This window comes from Cygnus atratus, chromosome 20 (genome assembly GCF_013377495.2).
Source record: "Cygnus atratus isolate AKBS03 ecotype Queensland, Australia chromosome 20, CAtr_DNAZoo_HiC_assembly, whole genome shotgun sequence".
Lineage (NCBI taxonomy): Eukaryota > Metazoa > Chordata > Aves > Anseriformes > Anatidae > Cygnus > Cygnus atratus.
In genome coordinates, this window is record NC_066381.1 from 3,165,888 (window position 1) to 3,182,275 (window position 16,388).

A 16,388-nucleotide genomic window follows, 5' to 3' on the forward strand; every position below is an offset into this window, starting at 1 on the left:
TTGAAAGTTTCTTCGACCTTAATTGGGGTAAACCTCTGTCTGCCTTCAAGAGAGGCCTGAGGCTTGGAGCAGCAGCCTGGTGCTTGGGGAACCGGGAACCGGGGTGGCCAGTTCCTTCTCTGTCATGCACCGCCTGCTTGACCTCGGGCAAGTCACATTGCCACCAACCAGCCTTCTTTCCTCACTACAGAACTGGGATCTTTGCAGGGCTCTCAGGGGCTTCCCAGGGATGGTATGGAAAAAAGCACTGGTGATGCTCAGACACAAAAACATTGGGCACTGTCACATACCAAAGAGAGTGTGTCTAGAAGCATCTGCCGCCTCTAGGTGCTTCAAAACACAGCTCAAGTCAAGCATTTGTATTAAAAGTCTTAAGGTTTTTAAAGCTGGGGCATGGCCTGTTGCTTAGGATTTTTTTTTCTGTGCCTCACTGAGTGCCTGTGCACACTTCCAGCATCAGATGCTTATTTAGTGTAGGACATCTGGAGGGGCAGGCAGGTGCACCTGTGCCGTTTGCCCTGACTTGTCTTAGTTTCACCGAGCTGCTGCTGCTGCTGCTATTGCTGGCTTCAAGCAGGGAAGGGATACAGGAACAGCAGCATACCCGCAGGCAGAATCCGGCACACCGCTGTGTTTTAATTGCCGCATTTGGTGTTCCTTTTCTTTTGCAGATTTCCTAATAATTTGTTGTTTACAAGTGCATCTGGCGAACTCTGGAAGATGGTGCGGATTGGTGGGCAGCCTCTTGGCTTCGGTAGGTAAACATTTGGGGGATCAGTTGGTGCACAGGTAGTCACTTGCCTCAGGGCCTTCAAAGGTGATGGAAAAATCCATCTGACTGAGGCTTTTTGAGAGCCAGCAGCTTAACTTGACTTTGCAAGCTGAGGTTTTCAAATAGGTAGAGCCTGACTCCTACCTGATAGGTCAGACTTCCAGGTATACTATTGAAAGTGCTACCTGCTTGACAGCTCCATCTAAATTACATTCATCTGCTGGTCTTTGGAGGTAGATACAGCTAGGTCTCTGTTTAAAAATCAAAAATGGACAAAAAGGCAGCATGGGAATGCATTGTAGGTACTGAAAGCAGCAGTCAGAAAGCACTGTTGTACTCCAGTGCAATCCTTGGAAAACTCTGGGGCCTTAGGTTGAGTATTGAGTTATAGCAGCCCAAGCAAGGGTCCTGTTCACAGGCCTGTTTCACTTCCAGTGCTGCAAACGTTTTCTCTACTGAAAAGAGTATTGGGCCTAAGTAGCACAGAGCAAATACATCACATCTGCAGAAGTATTCCTGTTATTTTCATGTCTCCTGCAATTATAAAGGAGTCCAATCTGAGTTCTGCAATAAAGACATGATAATCAGAAAACACTGGGGCTCCATCCAATAGTTTCTGTAACAGTTCCAAAATACAGGCTTCAAGAAAACTTCTGAAAATTTCTTTTTTTTTTTTTTTTTTTGGTACTATTTAGTACTTTCTTCTACACCAGACAAAAAAAATGATGCAAGAAGGAAATTTTCATGCACCTTCTTTTAATGCATCTCAGAGGCAAAATATGTAGAAATGGCCCAGCATATTTAATTGATAGAGCCTGCCAGTCCCCTAAGTATGCAATATTTTAATATGTTAGCTTAGAATCCAGTTGAGGTGTTTAATTTGTATCAGTGAAATGGACAATCATTCATTTTTTTATCTCCCCTACAGATGAATGTGGAATTGTCGCTCAGATTTCTGAGCCTTTGGCCGCGGCCGACATCCCAGCCTACTACATCAGTACTTTTAAGTTTGATCACGCGTTGGTGAGTCTTAAGGAAGCTTCTTTGGGGTAAGGGAGGTCTTTTGGTCTTTTTCCATGGGAGAAAAACCACGAAGAGAATAACATTTCCCGTCCGGAGAACTCATTGAGGGGCCTTTTCTGTGATGCAGCGGCCCTGTGTCACAGGCTCCTGAACCAAGCTCAGCCCTACCCCAAGGTAAAACCTCATTAGGGATTGTCATTCTTGGAGAATCATGGAGACTTCGTGATCTTCCCAGTCTCTTCCAGTGCATCACTGTCCTTTGTTAGAAACAGCCACCGACCCGCTCCATTTTCCTGCAGTCATGGTCAGAGGCTGCAGACTCTCTGGAGCATGGTGCATTTGTGGGGGAACCGTCCTGCACCAACAGCACCCTGCTGCCTTCATCTCGTGGTGCCTGCGTGGCCCTAACCTCTGCGGTTTGAGATCTGTCTGTGAGTCAGGGTTAGCTCTGCTCTTCAGGCTCTGTCCTCCTGGTGTAGACCTTTCGTAGGGAGTAATAATTGGCAGCCGGGCAAGGGCAGGTGATTTTGAGGACGTGTTTTTGTGAGCATCTGTAGCAGTTGCAGTGTAGGCATTGTCTTGTCGTTCTTGTGGGGCTCTGGCTCTCTTCTCTTTTATATCAGCAGATACTTTACCTTTTAGGCATTGGGCCTACCTCTGCTCCTTCCTTCGGCTTTATAGGACACCCTCAAAAATGAGGAATTTCCCTGAAAAGGGAAGATTGCTACACCTGTGCCTGCGAACAGGATGGCATTTCACTTGGAGCCTGTTCCTCAAGTATTTAGGGAGGGAGTCAGTAGCCTATGCACTAACAAAATTAACAAAACTGCTGTTTTGTGCTTTTTGTTTTCTTAAATATGCCCTTTATTGCATTATACTTCTCCTTTTATCAGTGTAAAATCACTGTCCAGGCCCTACTTTTGACCTGTAGAAGCTCCAAGGAGTTCAAGGGGTTTTTTTTGCACTGTTTTTCCTTCAGCTAATTACTTTGGTTTTTCACAGCTGGCACGAACCATTTGCAGCCCGTAGGTCATATGTGTAAAGAGTAAAAGGTAAATATTATTCTAGATAGCAAAGGTCAGAGTGTTATATATGCTTGTCTTATTTTCTTGAATATTAACTGTGCTGATAAGATAAGCTAATAAAACACCATTTTAAAATCAATACTGTTAGCTTTGCCTCACATTCCTACCTGTTGTTGTGGCCACAGGAGCATGCTTTCTGTGCAGGGCACAGGGTGCACAGTGCTTCTAATTGTCAAGCGATATCTGGAGAGCTAAACCCTGCTGCTGAAAATAGATTTTTCACTTAAAACTTGTGCCATACAATTGTGATGACTCTGCAGCAGCTCCGCCTTTTAAAAGCATCTCTCCCTGCTGCATCCAAGCCAAGCAGCTCCCTGCCTCTGAGCAGCTGGCAAGGTGTTAATTTTGGCCGTGCATTAAGGTCTTGCAGATCTCCCTTCCTCAAATCAATATTTTATCCTTTTTCTTGCTACTTGTTGATTTTTTTCTTACAGTTTTAAAAGCCTTTTCATCTGGATGGTGCTATTCTAGCTGTCAAAACCTTTCACCAAAACATGTTGGATGCTGGTGTATTTCAAGCCCTCCTTTGCTTGACTTTGCTCAAGAAGCAGTGGCTGGGCTGTGTGCTTTCTGGCTCTAGGCTGGTTTAGTTAGCCAAGAACCTCACCTAGATTCTGGCATGTTTTCCCTAACTTTACACTATTTTTTTTGCTACGCAAACACCTTGACTTCTAGTGGCATTTCTCAAGGTCTAAGAGCATCCTGAATCCTTTCTCTGCATCCTCTCTTTCTTTATTTAAGGTCATTCAGTATTTGCTGTCAACAATTTAGAGTGCTTTATAAAAAAATGTTGTTCCCCTTGACCTGATCTTTATCCTCCTGTCCATCTTAAGGTGTTTTTTGTTGCTTATTTTTTTATTTGACCTGGCTGTTAATACTTAGGTCTCCCTGCATTGCTGGAGCAGTAGAAGTGTGCTCTGGAAACCAGGAGCTGTGCTTCAGAAGAGGTCCCTTTGGGCTGGAGAGAGCTATGGTTTCCAGCTCCCTCTAGGGTATGTCTAGAGAGAGCAAGTGAGAAGGGTCCCTTTTAGCTTTTCCAGGTGCTCTGCTCTCATTGCCTCATGCTGGGAGGTGTCTTGCTCTTCACCAGTATTTTGCATCCGATGAGGCTGAAGCAATGTCTGGGAGGTAGTTTAGAGCTTTGCTCTGCCTTTCGTGGATGCTTTGATCTGCCCTCTGGCTGACGAGTGAACGTGCTACACCAGTTGCCCTGGTTTAGGGATCTCTTCTAAGGGGCAGAGAGGGGTAGGACTTCTCCACTGGTGGCAAACCAGGATGTTTGCCTACAAATCAAAACTGTTTGCACATCTGTCCTGGAGAAAATCAAGCCGAAACCTTCGTGGTATGATTGATATTTCCTTGACATTAAGGGCGTCAAGCATTTTGCAGTGAGTGAAGGTTCAGCCTGCTGAGTTTAATTAAACAAGGAGGTGCAGGTCAAAGCCAGCTCTGCTTCCTCCTGCTTCTGTACTGCCCTAAAGGAGCACATGGAGAGATCCTGATCCTCTGCTGGGTCTGGCTAAGGAAATGTGTTCTGCAAACTCGGTTCCTGTGTCTTTTCTCATTATCTTCTGGAGAAGCAAAGAGCCACACAGCATCTCCCACTGCAGTATTCAATGTACAGGGGAAAAAAATGAAAGAGAAGCAGAGGAGAGTCCTGTCTCATAGTCCTATTTCATGCGGTGGATGTTTGCTGGAGTTTTCTTCCAAACCCAGAAAAAATAGCTATATGGTTGTTTTAAGATTATTTTCTTCCTTTCCCAGCTGACCTTCGTTCACACGTCATCAGAGTTAGCAGCTCATGTTCCATCTTCCCACTGGAAAATTGAATGCTTTTCTTGTTATTTCTCATGGCTTTTTATTTTTTTTTTATTTTTCTCAGTTTTGTTAAAAGCCCTGCAGAAAATCACAGCCCAGTTTTATTTCCACTGTCTGAGCTCTGAAGGGTCTCCAATGAATCCAGGTATTGTGCTCCTGGCCAAGGACTCAAATACCTCACAGACGAAGCAGTCCCTTCTTCAGCTTACTTAACGTGAATTATTTTGGCTTCTTGCAGCAGCTCACAGATAATTTATTTTTCCCTCAGTCCCCTCTCCACTTTCCAGGAGCTGTTAGCTGCCTGTCCCCTGAGTGTCATCCGTGGTTTATGTAACGGTCAGACGCCTCTTTTCTGTCTCACGTAACTTTACTTGTGATATTCTTTTCTACTGATGACAATCACTCCAAGATCTTTTGCATCTTCTGTTACAAGGGATTCTTCCTGCACCAAGTGTGAACAGACACCCACTAATAATATTGTGTGTGGACTTCTGTGGTTAAGTTTCATCACAAGATCGGAGTAAGAACTCTCAGGTGCTGTGCTGCACCATCTGGGACCCCCACCACAAACAGATGGGCAGGCCTCTTCTTCTTTGGACAAACGGTCCCTTCGTCACCTGATGTGGTCTCCCCACCCACGCTCATGTATCCCAAACCTGTAGGATGCCCTGGAGAGCCTCACGGGCTCTCAGGCAGGTGTATAAATCCATCAGGCAGGCACCGTGTGCGAGTGAGCTCCCGGCATACACACGCATAAAGCAAGTCTCCGGGATAAATGAGCCACGAGGGCTCGGAGCTTTACCCCTTTCCTCCCACCTGTGAAATCCATACACGGAATTGCAAGGTTTGAGGTGGTTTTGGGGCAGAAAGTGGCTCTCCTGAGCCAGACCCAACGCTGGAGCAGTGGCAGCACCAAAGGTGGTGGTGTGTTTTCTGCAGTCCTGGGTGGGGAGCAGCTGCTCACCCTCCTGTCAGGGGCAGCATTGCTCGCCCCAGCATGGTGCTTTGCCAACAACAGCAAGGGAAGAGAGGGGAGAGGGAGAAGAGAAGGCAAGGAAAGGCCCAAAACTGTTGTCTCCCGACCAGCAGACACCGTACAGACAGCAAATAGCCAGCTCTCACTTGAAAAACTTGCTCCTACGGGAGCTACACATCAGCACTTTCGCACCGGAGGGTGTCTCTTGTAGACGAAGCCCTTTCTCAGTGGAGCTCAGGTGTCCAGCATCCCACCTGGCACCCTGGGACTCTTCTGGCTTTGTCTCCTGCCTCTCTCTTCCTTATCATCCAACCCTGGCTTTTGCTAGAGCCTGACCTTTCTTTTTCTGTTTTCTTGCAGGTACCTGAAGAAAATATAAACGGTGTGGTCAATGCACTCCAAGTCAGTCAAGCTGAAAAGCATTAGAAATCTTCTGAGCTGGTTCCAGATGCTTTTTATTATAATTATTATTATTATTATTATTATTCTTTTTTTCTCACAGTATTTCTCGAAAAAAATCTGATTCCAGAGAGTGACATGAAAAGAGACTGTGGAAAGCTGAGCAGAAACAGCTCCAATAAGCCTTTGTTTTAATTATTATTATTATTATTATTATTGTTATTTTATTAAATTTCTTTATGAATGAGGGGCAGGAGGAAAGGGAGTGCAGACAGTTTCCTGAGGCCCAGCCCCAAGGCAAAGGCAAAGGGCGACCTTTGGCGGTGTGGAAGGAGCGCCCCGGGGACACCGGTGTCTCCCTGAAATGTGGCGGCACGGCTGCGGGCGCTCTGCCGAGGGCTTGGTGGCACGGCCAGAGCAGAGGGGCCATAAACACTACGAAATGTGGAATTAAACGGAAAAGACGTCGCATAGTGCTGGCTTGTCTCCTCGCATCAGCCTTTCTCTGAGGACCGTCCGTCATTGCATATGTTGAGATAGGATGGGGACTGGGTTCTGTTTCCCCTGACAAAACTCTTTGGCGTTGGAAAAGGGGAGAGTATCCTGTTGTCTGAGTTGTCCCCTTCTTTCCTTTCTCCTCGCAGTCAAAGCCTGGCTGCCTGGAGTAAGCCCGGGGTGGACATGTTGCTCTGGCCTGCCTCCCAGGTGGTGCCACCACCTCTTTGTCTGCTTCGAAACCCGGCCATTCTAGTTCAGTTTTCCCCAGCCACCCTCGGTGTCCTCCCAGTGTGTCCCCTGTGCTGGGGCAGCTGTTGTCCCCTCACCCCACGTCACAGCTGTCCCCTTGTCCCCCAGGGCCAGAAGAGGAGGAGGGAGGCTTCTCTTCTCACATCCCCTCCGTTCCTTTCCCATCCTATTTTTGGACATTCATGGGGGCATGAAGCATTGCCCAGGGCCCCTCAGTAGCTGCTCCTCCCCTACCCCGCCCAGCCTGGGCCATCTTGTCCAAGACCCACAGCAGGTTGTTGTCCCCTGCAGGGCCAGGAGGGTGCCCAAACCCTGCCAGGACCCTTCGGTGGGTTTTATCAGCTCGTTCATCACCAAGGTGGAAATCGCTGCTGCCTGGGGACTCGATTCCCAGGGTCTTTCCATTGGGTTCAGGCCTTTGAAAGCCACACGGTGCTGAACGCTCCTGAAAAGCAAGGTGTTTTGTCTGGCCCCGCCACAGGCAGGTGACATGGCTCTTCCCCTGGGGCATGTTTGTGTCTGCCTCATGTCACAGCTACAAGGTGGCAGGGCCAAAGTGCTGAGGTGCCACGGGGGACAGTGGTGACCAGCACCGGGAGAGCAAATGGCACCCCGAGCAGAGAGAGGGGAGGCCACCTGCAGGCCTCTGCTTCTACAGCAAGGAGCCCGAGTATTTCTTGTGTTCCTGGGCTTCTTCCTGTCTTTGACATGAAGAAGTAGCAGTCTCAGAGTTTTAATGAGGACTTACTGAAGAGACAGCCTCTAGCATGGATTTCGTGAGGCTGCATCTCGCAGGGTTTTGCATTAAGCTGCAGGCAGTACGCAAGCTCTTGGGATTGCGCTGTGGGCATGGTTTGTGTTGGTGTGTAGGACACGCAGCCAGGTTTATAGCGGGGTGCAGGACATGCAGGCGCTCACACTGGCGTACGGCTCGCTGGTTAGTTCCCCCTTCATGGCATTGGAGGGCTGAGATACATTTGAGTTATATTTGTGCTTTCTGGTGCTGCTGGACCCAGACATTGAGCTTCAAATCCCTTTGTTTTCTGATCAGTGTGGTGGGGTGTGGCAGCTGGGCAGGGAATCGGAGCATCCACAAACAGAATCATGGGTAACTTTTATTTCTAGGCCCCAACTGCATTAAAGCATTCTGGCTGAGGAGCACTTGGGCACGTTTAATGCTTTACCCAGCAGTGTGTTTCGCTGTTCCGTTACATGGGTTTTCAGAGTTGCCCTGTGATACCTAACATTCACTCCAGATTTCTGGACTAAAGGTTTATTCCCGGTGTGGCACCATGGTTCTGACCGTTTGCTCAGAACGATGCTTCGGTTTCCTGCCACATGCCGTGAGGATGCTGGCACAGGCCGTGTGGTGCAATATTAGAAAACAAAAACAAAAAGATGTTTTACGTGAGTCTGCGTGGCGTCAGCAGCCGTGAGCTGTGCTGAAGGTTGCAGTGGGGTGCTCAGTAGCTTTTCACCACATAAAACATTGAAGGGTTTCTCCTTGGGGTGGCAGGTTGTTTGTGGGGTCATGCAGTTGTTCTGAAGATGGAAGCCAGAACATCGCTGCTTGGTCTGCAGCTCTGGAAAGCCACTCGAGCTTTCTGGTCAGCCAAGTTGAGCCTGAGCTTTCCCTGCGTGTAAGGACAGTGCCAGGGGGACAGGTCCTGTGTGCACTCCTGGGCTCTGCCAGCCACTGAAAAAATGGGCATTTGGCCCCTTTGTGCATCAGAGAGCGGCGTGCGTTGGCCTCCCTGTGTGCCACTGCCGCTTGCTGAGGGCCGCGACATTAACACTAAGGGATTACTTGAAATGAGCAGCAGCTTTACTGAGCCTTAAGAGAAAGCAAAAAAAAATTAGTTTTTATTTTATTTTTTAAAATTTTGCACTCAGGCTATTCTAGAGGGTGTTTTTTTTTTCATTTACATTTTCCTCTTCTTTCCCTGAGGGAGTCAGCCTTAAATCTGTGAAACCTGTGGATGTCTCCGGGGTGCTTCAAAATGTCACAAAGCAGGTTGATGTCCCACCCTGACAATGTCACAAGCTGGAAAACCCCTTGGGAGCCTTCCTGTGTCCACCGTCATCCTCGGACTCACATTTTTATTTCCTCTCTCTTTCTGTCTTGATAACCAAGTAGATGGTTCTAGGTGACGAGGGGCGATTCCCTCTGGTGCTCCCTGCCTCACTGCGGTGCTGGGAACGGGGCTGACCCTGCGTGTGGTTCAGATCAGCACCAACTTGGGATCTGGTATTACTTGTGAGAGTATTGATACGAGGGTAAGGCAAGACGGGGGCTGTGGGGGCTTTGTTAAAAAAAAATAATAATATCACATTTAATGAGCACACTTAATGAGTTCAAAGCAGTCGCTCTTCAAGCTGTCTGACAGCTCCTCCTCGCCAGCACTTTGGGGTGGGGGAAAATGGAAGGGTCTTTTTCTTTTGTAATGCCTTATGATACTCATATCTCTGTGCATCCCTGGCATTGTGATGGTTCTTTGCCACTCTGGATAAAAGGAAGAAAAACGTTCCCGTGGCACAGACTACGTCTGGGCATCTGCAGCGCCGAAAACCCAGGTTAGGTGCCAGCTGCCCGCGCTGTGTTCAAGCCCCGTGCTCATCATCTTGGAGTATTCTCTCTTTACGGCCATGGTTGCTGCTGATCAGGGACCCCTCAACCCCGCAGGACCCCCCCATGCCCCCGGGGTTCCTCTCGGTGCACAAAACTTCACCGAACGGCACAATGCAAAGCGCATTTCCAGCCCTACAAGGAGGGGTGGGCAGGGGAGGAGGAAGCAGCCCTCGCTCACCCTCCTTGCTTCTCCGAGGCCTTTGTTTCTTAGCAATTGAAACTTTTCTCATGCTGTGTGTTACTGCCTGGGGTTCTTTGTCTTTCTCCGCACGGTTAGATTTTGGCTGCAAGTTCCTTTCTACTGTGCAAGAGTGCGCGTATGTTCATAGAAGTGTGTAGTGTTTCTGTAGGAATAGTATGTCCCTGTTGTACACATGTAGAAATGCCTGTGTTTTATGTTCGTATGGCTGTATACTGTACATAGCATATATACTTGAGCAATATAGGTTAATATATACCACATGAGTATGTGTGTGTGTACTCCGGGCAGACGCAGTAAGTGCCGTATACACACATTTACTCACCATATATTTTTAATTCAAGTATATAGGCAATACGAATACTTAGTTATACTCTGGATTTCTTGACACGTTTCTAGCAAAGAGCAGCGGCAAAGCCCCCTCAGAGCAAGGCTGCGGCTCCTCCGCTTGCCGCAGGCGGGCAGAGCCCAATCCCGATGCGCAGCGCGGTGCAGCCGCAGCACCGGGTTTCCCTGCCTGCTTCAGAAACACCCTGTTCCTCTTCAGTTCAGTGCCTCAAGCACAAAGACTTTAGAAAAAATGCTCCTTTTTGGTTTTTAGTTGCTGTCCTGAATGCGTCAGCATCTCTGTGCGGGGCTGCCCGTGCCTGTTCCGCAAATGCCTGGCTGATCTGGGGTTCCTGTTTTTCATCTAGAGGGCAGTTTGGGCAGAGGAGGTGTAGGTTTTGGTTGGTTGGTGGCCTGAAGGCAACCCATTGTCACTACGGATGTCTGGTATTTATTGGGTAGCTTGTGTTTGTTGACCTGAGGAGCTTTAAATCGGTGGGTTATTAACTCAGTGGGTTATTTTTTAATAGATGGACGTGGAGGAGGGTCTTCTCCCATTACGAGTAACAGAGACTGCCTGAACTCGGTAACTGGAAATGCATGGGCTTTGCATCTCGTCATCAGCCTTCCCTGCTGGCCAGGAGTGCTTTGAGAAGGCTCTGTGTGGGAAAAGGCTCTCACCCCAACCATCGTCCCGCAGTCACACTGCACCAAATGCTTCCTGGCCGCTTGCCCTTCAGCTCCTCCAGGTCACTGTCCCATAACTGCACGCTTCAGCAGCCTTGTGCAGCTTTCTGTTTCTTCTTGGACACTGAAGTCAGTTTGGTTTGCAGGTGATGGAGTTTCGGTGCTCTGAGTGGCGTGCGATAATCCTTGCATGGGAGGCTTTAGTAGAAGCATTTGGATTTGGCTGGAGCAGACTGTGGCTCCTGCAGTGGGTGACATTAGCACTGAGACTGACTTACTGGCAACGCTGTTTATAAAGGGCATTCATCGTGTAAACGCCGTGCTGCTGCTTCCAAGCTAGCTTTGAACTCCAAGCTCAGTGTTACCAGCACCACGGACATGGGTGGGGAACGCTGCTGGGGGGAGATGAACCGACCCTGGCCCCTAACACAGGTCTGTCAGTGTCGGACCCTTTCCCGTTACTGTCCTGCCTGCCCTGGGGCCACGTTCTTGGTCCATGCTGACCCGCAGCAGCCCCAGGGCTGTTTCCCCGTGGGAGGATGGGAGGGGACGGCTGGGGCACCAACTGGTGCGAAGGGCATTTGTCATTTCCTTTGTACTTGAGCAAATATGAAGGTATGCGGTTTTGCTCGTTTGTTGTGAGCACAAAACCATTTTTCTTCTTTCTCCAATTTGAACCAAGCAGAGTTCCTTTCCCTGCCCAGCTCCCCTCTCATTCCCTGGGGACACCTTCGTCCCGGTCCCAGCCACGGTGCCAGGGGCCCTCCCAAAGCCCCGGTCCTCAGAAATCCTCCAATGTGCAGCCTCTGCCTTGGGGAGAGCCTCTGCGTGCTCAGAGGCAGCAGATCCTTGGTGAAGGGTGCCGGGTCCCATGTCAGTGCTCCTTTCACACTGCTTCAATGTGAGCAGCTCCTGCCCTGTTGCTGGGTGATCGCCATTTTCTGATGGCGACATGGGAGGAGTTCTTGGTTCAGCCCGAGCCTGAGCAGCAGCTGCTTGCTCCTGAGCAAAAGTGTCTTGCTGCAGCATTCGGTGATGGACAAGAAATCGTTCCCTGATGAGGATTTCTTTTCTTCTGTTATTACTGCTGCTGTGGACATCTCCAGTAAGCAGCTTAAGGCATCTCACTTACCTGTTCCCATCCTGACTGCAAATGCTGGACTGGATTAAACTTTTATTACCTGCTAGAGAGTAAAACCCAGTAAGCCTTTTGCCAAATAGTATTTACGTCGTACCGCGCCTGCTGGGGTGTGTTTACATTGGCCGAGATGTGCAGATCTGCCTCGCAGACTTAGATACCTCCTCCCCACACATTCATCTGTCCGTCTGTCCGTCCCCCCATGGGCTGTTCATGTTGGGGCCGACGTTACCCTGTGGGCATTGTGGGGGCTCTGAGTCCAGGTGGAAACGCTCGGGGTGATTCTCCCAGCATGGGCTGGGGGACCCTGACCGTGAATCCTGAGTTCCTCTGCTGCCTTCAGCCCCTTTCCATCTCCCTGCTGCCTCCTTCACTTAATCTTCATTAAGCACAACTCGGTTTAAATACCAGCTCTAATTAGCACAGGGGAAGAAAAGTGTTTGCAATACAGCAGAAGCACTGGAGGCTGCTCATGCTGCAGCTGCCCCTGCAGAAGCTCTGGTGAACGTGGAGCAATGCACAGACCCTGTTTTTGGCAGGGGAAATAAATGAAGTATGTATCAAGCAAAGTGTATTGTAATTTTAGGGTGTGAATGTGCAGGGAAACATACCTCTTTGGAACACATATAGCCAAGAAGTCCCTCTCTTGGTCTCTCTAGACAGCACCAGCTATTTCTCCTGGTTGGGAAGCTAACTCCTACGCTGAGGGCTGGGACTGAAGGCTACCTTCAGACCACAAGTCATAGCCTTCCCCCGCTCTGTAATCCCCTCTGTTTTGTAAATGACCTGGGGGTGGATTTGGGACTGGGGACGGACGGCGTGGCTGGGGTCAGCATGGCAGGGCTGTTGGTTTGAGAGCCCATGGGTGCTGCAGGTCCCTCTCCAGTAGCTGTGCCAGTGCCCTCCCCACCCTGATGCCAAAATGTGGCTCTCTTCCTCCTTCATTTTGGGGCTCGATTGGTTTTTCCCCCGGTGCAGATGTGGCAGAGGTGATGTCACTTGCATGGCACGTTTGGGAGGGAGTTGGAGTTGGGGCCCTGCTTCCCCCGCCTCCCTGCTGCCATCTCAGCGCCTCGAGGACCTGAACCCTTCTGCGACGGCAGTGATAAGCCTTTTCTTTTCCCCCAAAGGATTCCTGCCAGCTCTTTTGTGACTTGAAAAAAATTAATTTTCCGAGTACCCTGCCCTTTGTGGGAATGCTGCTGCTGTCCCAGCGCGGCTGCTGGCAGCAGGAGTGCTCCACTGGTGGGAGAAGGCGGCGAGCATTCACTGTGCAGAGCCGAAGGAAGAGGCGGGGAGCTGTGTTCTTAGGGCCTAGGAGAAAAACCCCACTGCCCTTCATTATCTCTTGTAATTAGTTTTGATGCCTGGCTTGTGATTGTTTTTGAATTGTTGAGATCAGCAAAGTGACCCAATGAGTTTTGCTACAGCTGCAAGGCTGCTGGGGGCAGGACACCTGGGTGGTGTCGTGGGGGAACAAGCGGTTCTGGTCTGTTCGGTCAGTCTTGGTGCTGGAGAACCCACTGGGGTTTGAACAGCTCCTTTTGGGAGTGAACGTCTATGGTTTCCCTCCTGGGGCACATGTGGTGCTGAGGCCAGCCCTGGTCCGCATTTGGAAACCCCAAAACCTTGCTGCTGCTGACACCCCGGTGCCAGCCCCGTGGCTGTGGGCAGTGGGGCTGTGAGGATGGCGTTAAGTGGGGCTGGGACAGGCAAGGGGTGGCCTGACAGGGATCTGCAGCAGGGCCCCGGTGTGGCTGCCCTGATTAAGCCTCTGGACAAGCCGTCTGTCTCCCTCCACCTCCATTAGCCGTGCCCCCGCCTGTTCTCCCCATTTTTTTTTCCCACTAAACCAGGGGGTGCGAGGCCCTCACTTGCTCCTGTCACTTGTCTCCTGCTCTTAGGGCACCGTAATGCACCCAGGAGGGTTAATTTGGGGGATGGTGTTGAATGGAGGAACCCAATCATCCTCATTGGTGCTTAGGGACAGATTTTGGGTTGGTTCCCAGGGCTGACATGCACTGTGTTGTCAGCCCTGGGGTAATTCTGGGCTCACGCTGCAGCTGTGCCGCACCCGGCACCATCACACTGGATGGGCGCAGGTCAGCGGCCGTAGGGCACCGCCACCCCCTTGGTGTCTCACCTGGCTTCAGCAGCACTCAGCATCTCTCCCCCCACTTCTTTTGGACTTCAGAAGCAGCCCGGATTTTCCCCAAACGCCCAGGATTGCCCATAGTCATAGCATTGCCCCAAATTTCCAGCAAGCAGAGGGGCTCCTGGTGCAGCATCTGCCCAGTGTGACCCAGGGCCTGCCCCTCGCTGCTTCGGGTGGCCCAGCAGGGCAGCCCCAAGGGCGCACAGACCTTGGGGACCTTAAAACCCCTTGTTTAGGTACCGCTGTCTCTGTAAGTGAGCGAGATCCCACTCCCGACCCCCAACACCCACCTGCCTGGCGGAGGCTGGGGACGCGGACACCCTCGACCTCCCGCAGCCCTGCTCAGGACCCTTTCCTTTGGTACAGTACAAAAAAAAAAGCATTTTTATTTTCCCCCCCTTTAACTACCAGACTGATGCAAACCAAGGCAGGGGCTCACCCTGAGCCGTGGGAAGACCGGGGGAGGGTGGGGGGCACGTGGCAGGCAGCCCCTGGTGCATCAACACCTTCGTGCCTGCCACTGCTCGAGGGTACCGGTCTGCGGCCAGCATGGTGCCCCGGGTGCGATGCCTGGAGCTGAGAAGTGGATGCTTTGCTTTCCCAGCGAGTGCACACGCTTCTTTTCTTTGCTGGTCTTATGCTGAAAAGCTGAGATTTATGTACTGTATGGGGAAAAAAAAAAAACACAAAACATACACAGGAAAAAAAAAAAACAAAACAATGTTCCAAAACAAATGACAGTATATTTTGTACTTTGTAAAGTGTTAATTAAAATGAAAAAGAAAAAAAAAAAGAAACATACGCTGTCTGCTTTTGTACTGATCAAACTGATGAAAATAAAGCAGAGCTTGGCATTGTCTTTATAAGATGTAGCTCGCTTTTTTTTCAACCCCTGGTTGCACTGGACTGTATTCGGAGTCTGGGGCTCTCGGCGTCCCATGGGCCCAACCTCAGGGTGTGCTTCAGCCCCGAGGGCTTCTCCATGCCCCAGGCTGCTCTCGGGGAGCCCCAAGCTTGCTCCATCCCAGAATTTAGTCTGGGATCGTTAATCTGGAAAATTTTCATCTGGCAGCAAGCACCAGGTGTTTGTGACATGCAACCTTAATGCTTTGCCTTGAGAAAAAGCCATTGCAACAGAAAACCAGCTCCCACGCTGCTGTGCAAGCTCATGGTCTCCCTGGCCCGTGGCTACCCACAGAGACTGGGGTCGGAGGGGGGTAAATGTGCACGATTTTGGCTGTAGAACTGGAGCTTAGACTCCTAAGACTGCGTGTGCTGACGGTGCCTTATCATCAGTGGTTGTCTGCCTTTACCCAAAGAGGCACAGACGCTGGGGGGTGGCCCAGCACATCACAAAAAAAAAAAAAACACAAAATCTGGAGTGTGATGAATCACGCCAAAGTAACATCGTTCCAGTGGTGTTTTGAACACCCTAGGCTAATTATTAGTTCTCTGAGTCACTTGTTTTTGAAGGATCCTGTGGAGAAAAGAGCTCACCATAATGTAGCAGGTGCCTAAAATAACTTTGGTTTTGGGGCTCTGATGTGTCCCATTGCCAGGCTGGCTATGGCGTGGAAATTCGGGTGAGTCCCTCGCCCTGCCCTGCTGCAGCCCACCAGGGTGCTCGGGATGGTACGTGCACGGCTCTGCTCAAGGCTCGTCCCAGGCTGCTTTCAGGCTATTTTAAGCCCGAACTGACAGCGCAATGGTGTTTGGAGGGCGAATTACTCTTGCTAATCAATGCAAAATCAAGGAGGTTATTTTAGCTCTGATTTGAGCTGCTCCCCGTGCGTGTCCTGCACCCACCCCTCGCTGCAGGTATGTATATTTAGGGCTGGCTCGTCTGCGGCTCTGCAGGACGAAATGGTGTGAAGTTGCCTCCCAGCTCATCACTCCCGGCTCCCCAAAAGGGTCCTTGTGCCTTGGCAGCGCTCGGACACGGCCCTGACCTATCTTGGGGGCAGCAAAAACCCCTCAGGACATAGCTTCCTTTGACTGGGGGCGAAAGTGATTATTTTTCTATTATTTGCATCTTTTTTATTTTAATATGTTTGTTTTTATTACTTTCTCAGTAGAAAACCAGTGCAGGGAAGGTTGCTGCTGGTTTATGAGGATGCTGCTCGCTAGTGCCAGGCCTCTGTGTGTCCTTGGGCAGACACCACGCTGACCATGCCACACGCTGGGCAGGCGCAAAGGCACCAGCTGAACGCTGCTCTCCCTGTGACTGCTGCTTGTAGGGGCTGGACGGATTTTGGTGTCCTCGGTGTCACGCTGCAGGCTGGCAGGGAGCAGGGGGGCTTCTTTCCACACCTTTGGGCTGCAGGACACGAGGGGCAGGAGCTGGGCTGCGAACACCACCAACCCCTCTCCCACCTGCGCTTTGACATTCACAGGGGAATGCTGGTAATGAGGAATTGCAGCGCTGCAGACAGG

The 16,388-nt window shown here is 50.3% G+C and overlaps 1 protein-coding gene across 1 annotated transcript in view; it reads left to right on the top strand.

The window, feature by feature from the left end:
* CASTOR2 (cytosolic arginine sensor for mTORC1 subunit 2) overlaps positions 1-6,544 on the top strand; it is a 119,042-nt gene extending 112,498 nt beyond the window's left edge. The window contains exons 7-9 of the mRNA XM_035559097.2: positions 672-754; positions 1,701-1,795; positions 6,035-6,544. Coding sequence (XP_035414990.1) covers positions 672-754; positions 1,701-1,795; positions 6,035-6,100 — 244 coding nt within the window. The 3' untranslated portion in view covers positions 6,101-6,544. The remainder of the gene's footprint in view (positions 1-671; positions 755-1,700; positions 1,796-6,034) is intronic.
* The last annotated feature ends 9,844 nt before the right edge of the window (positions 6,545-16,388 follow it).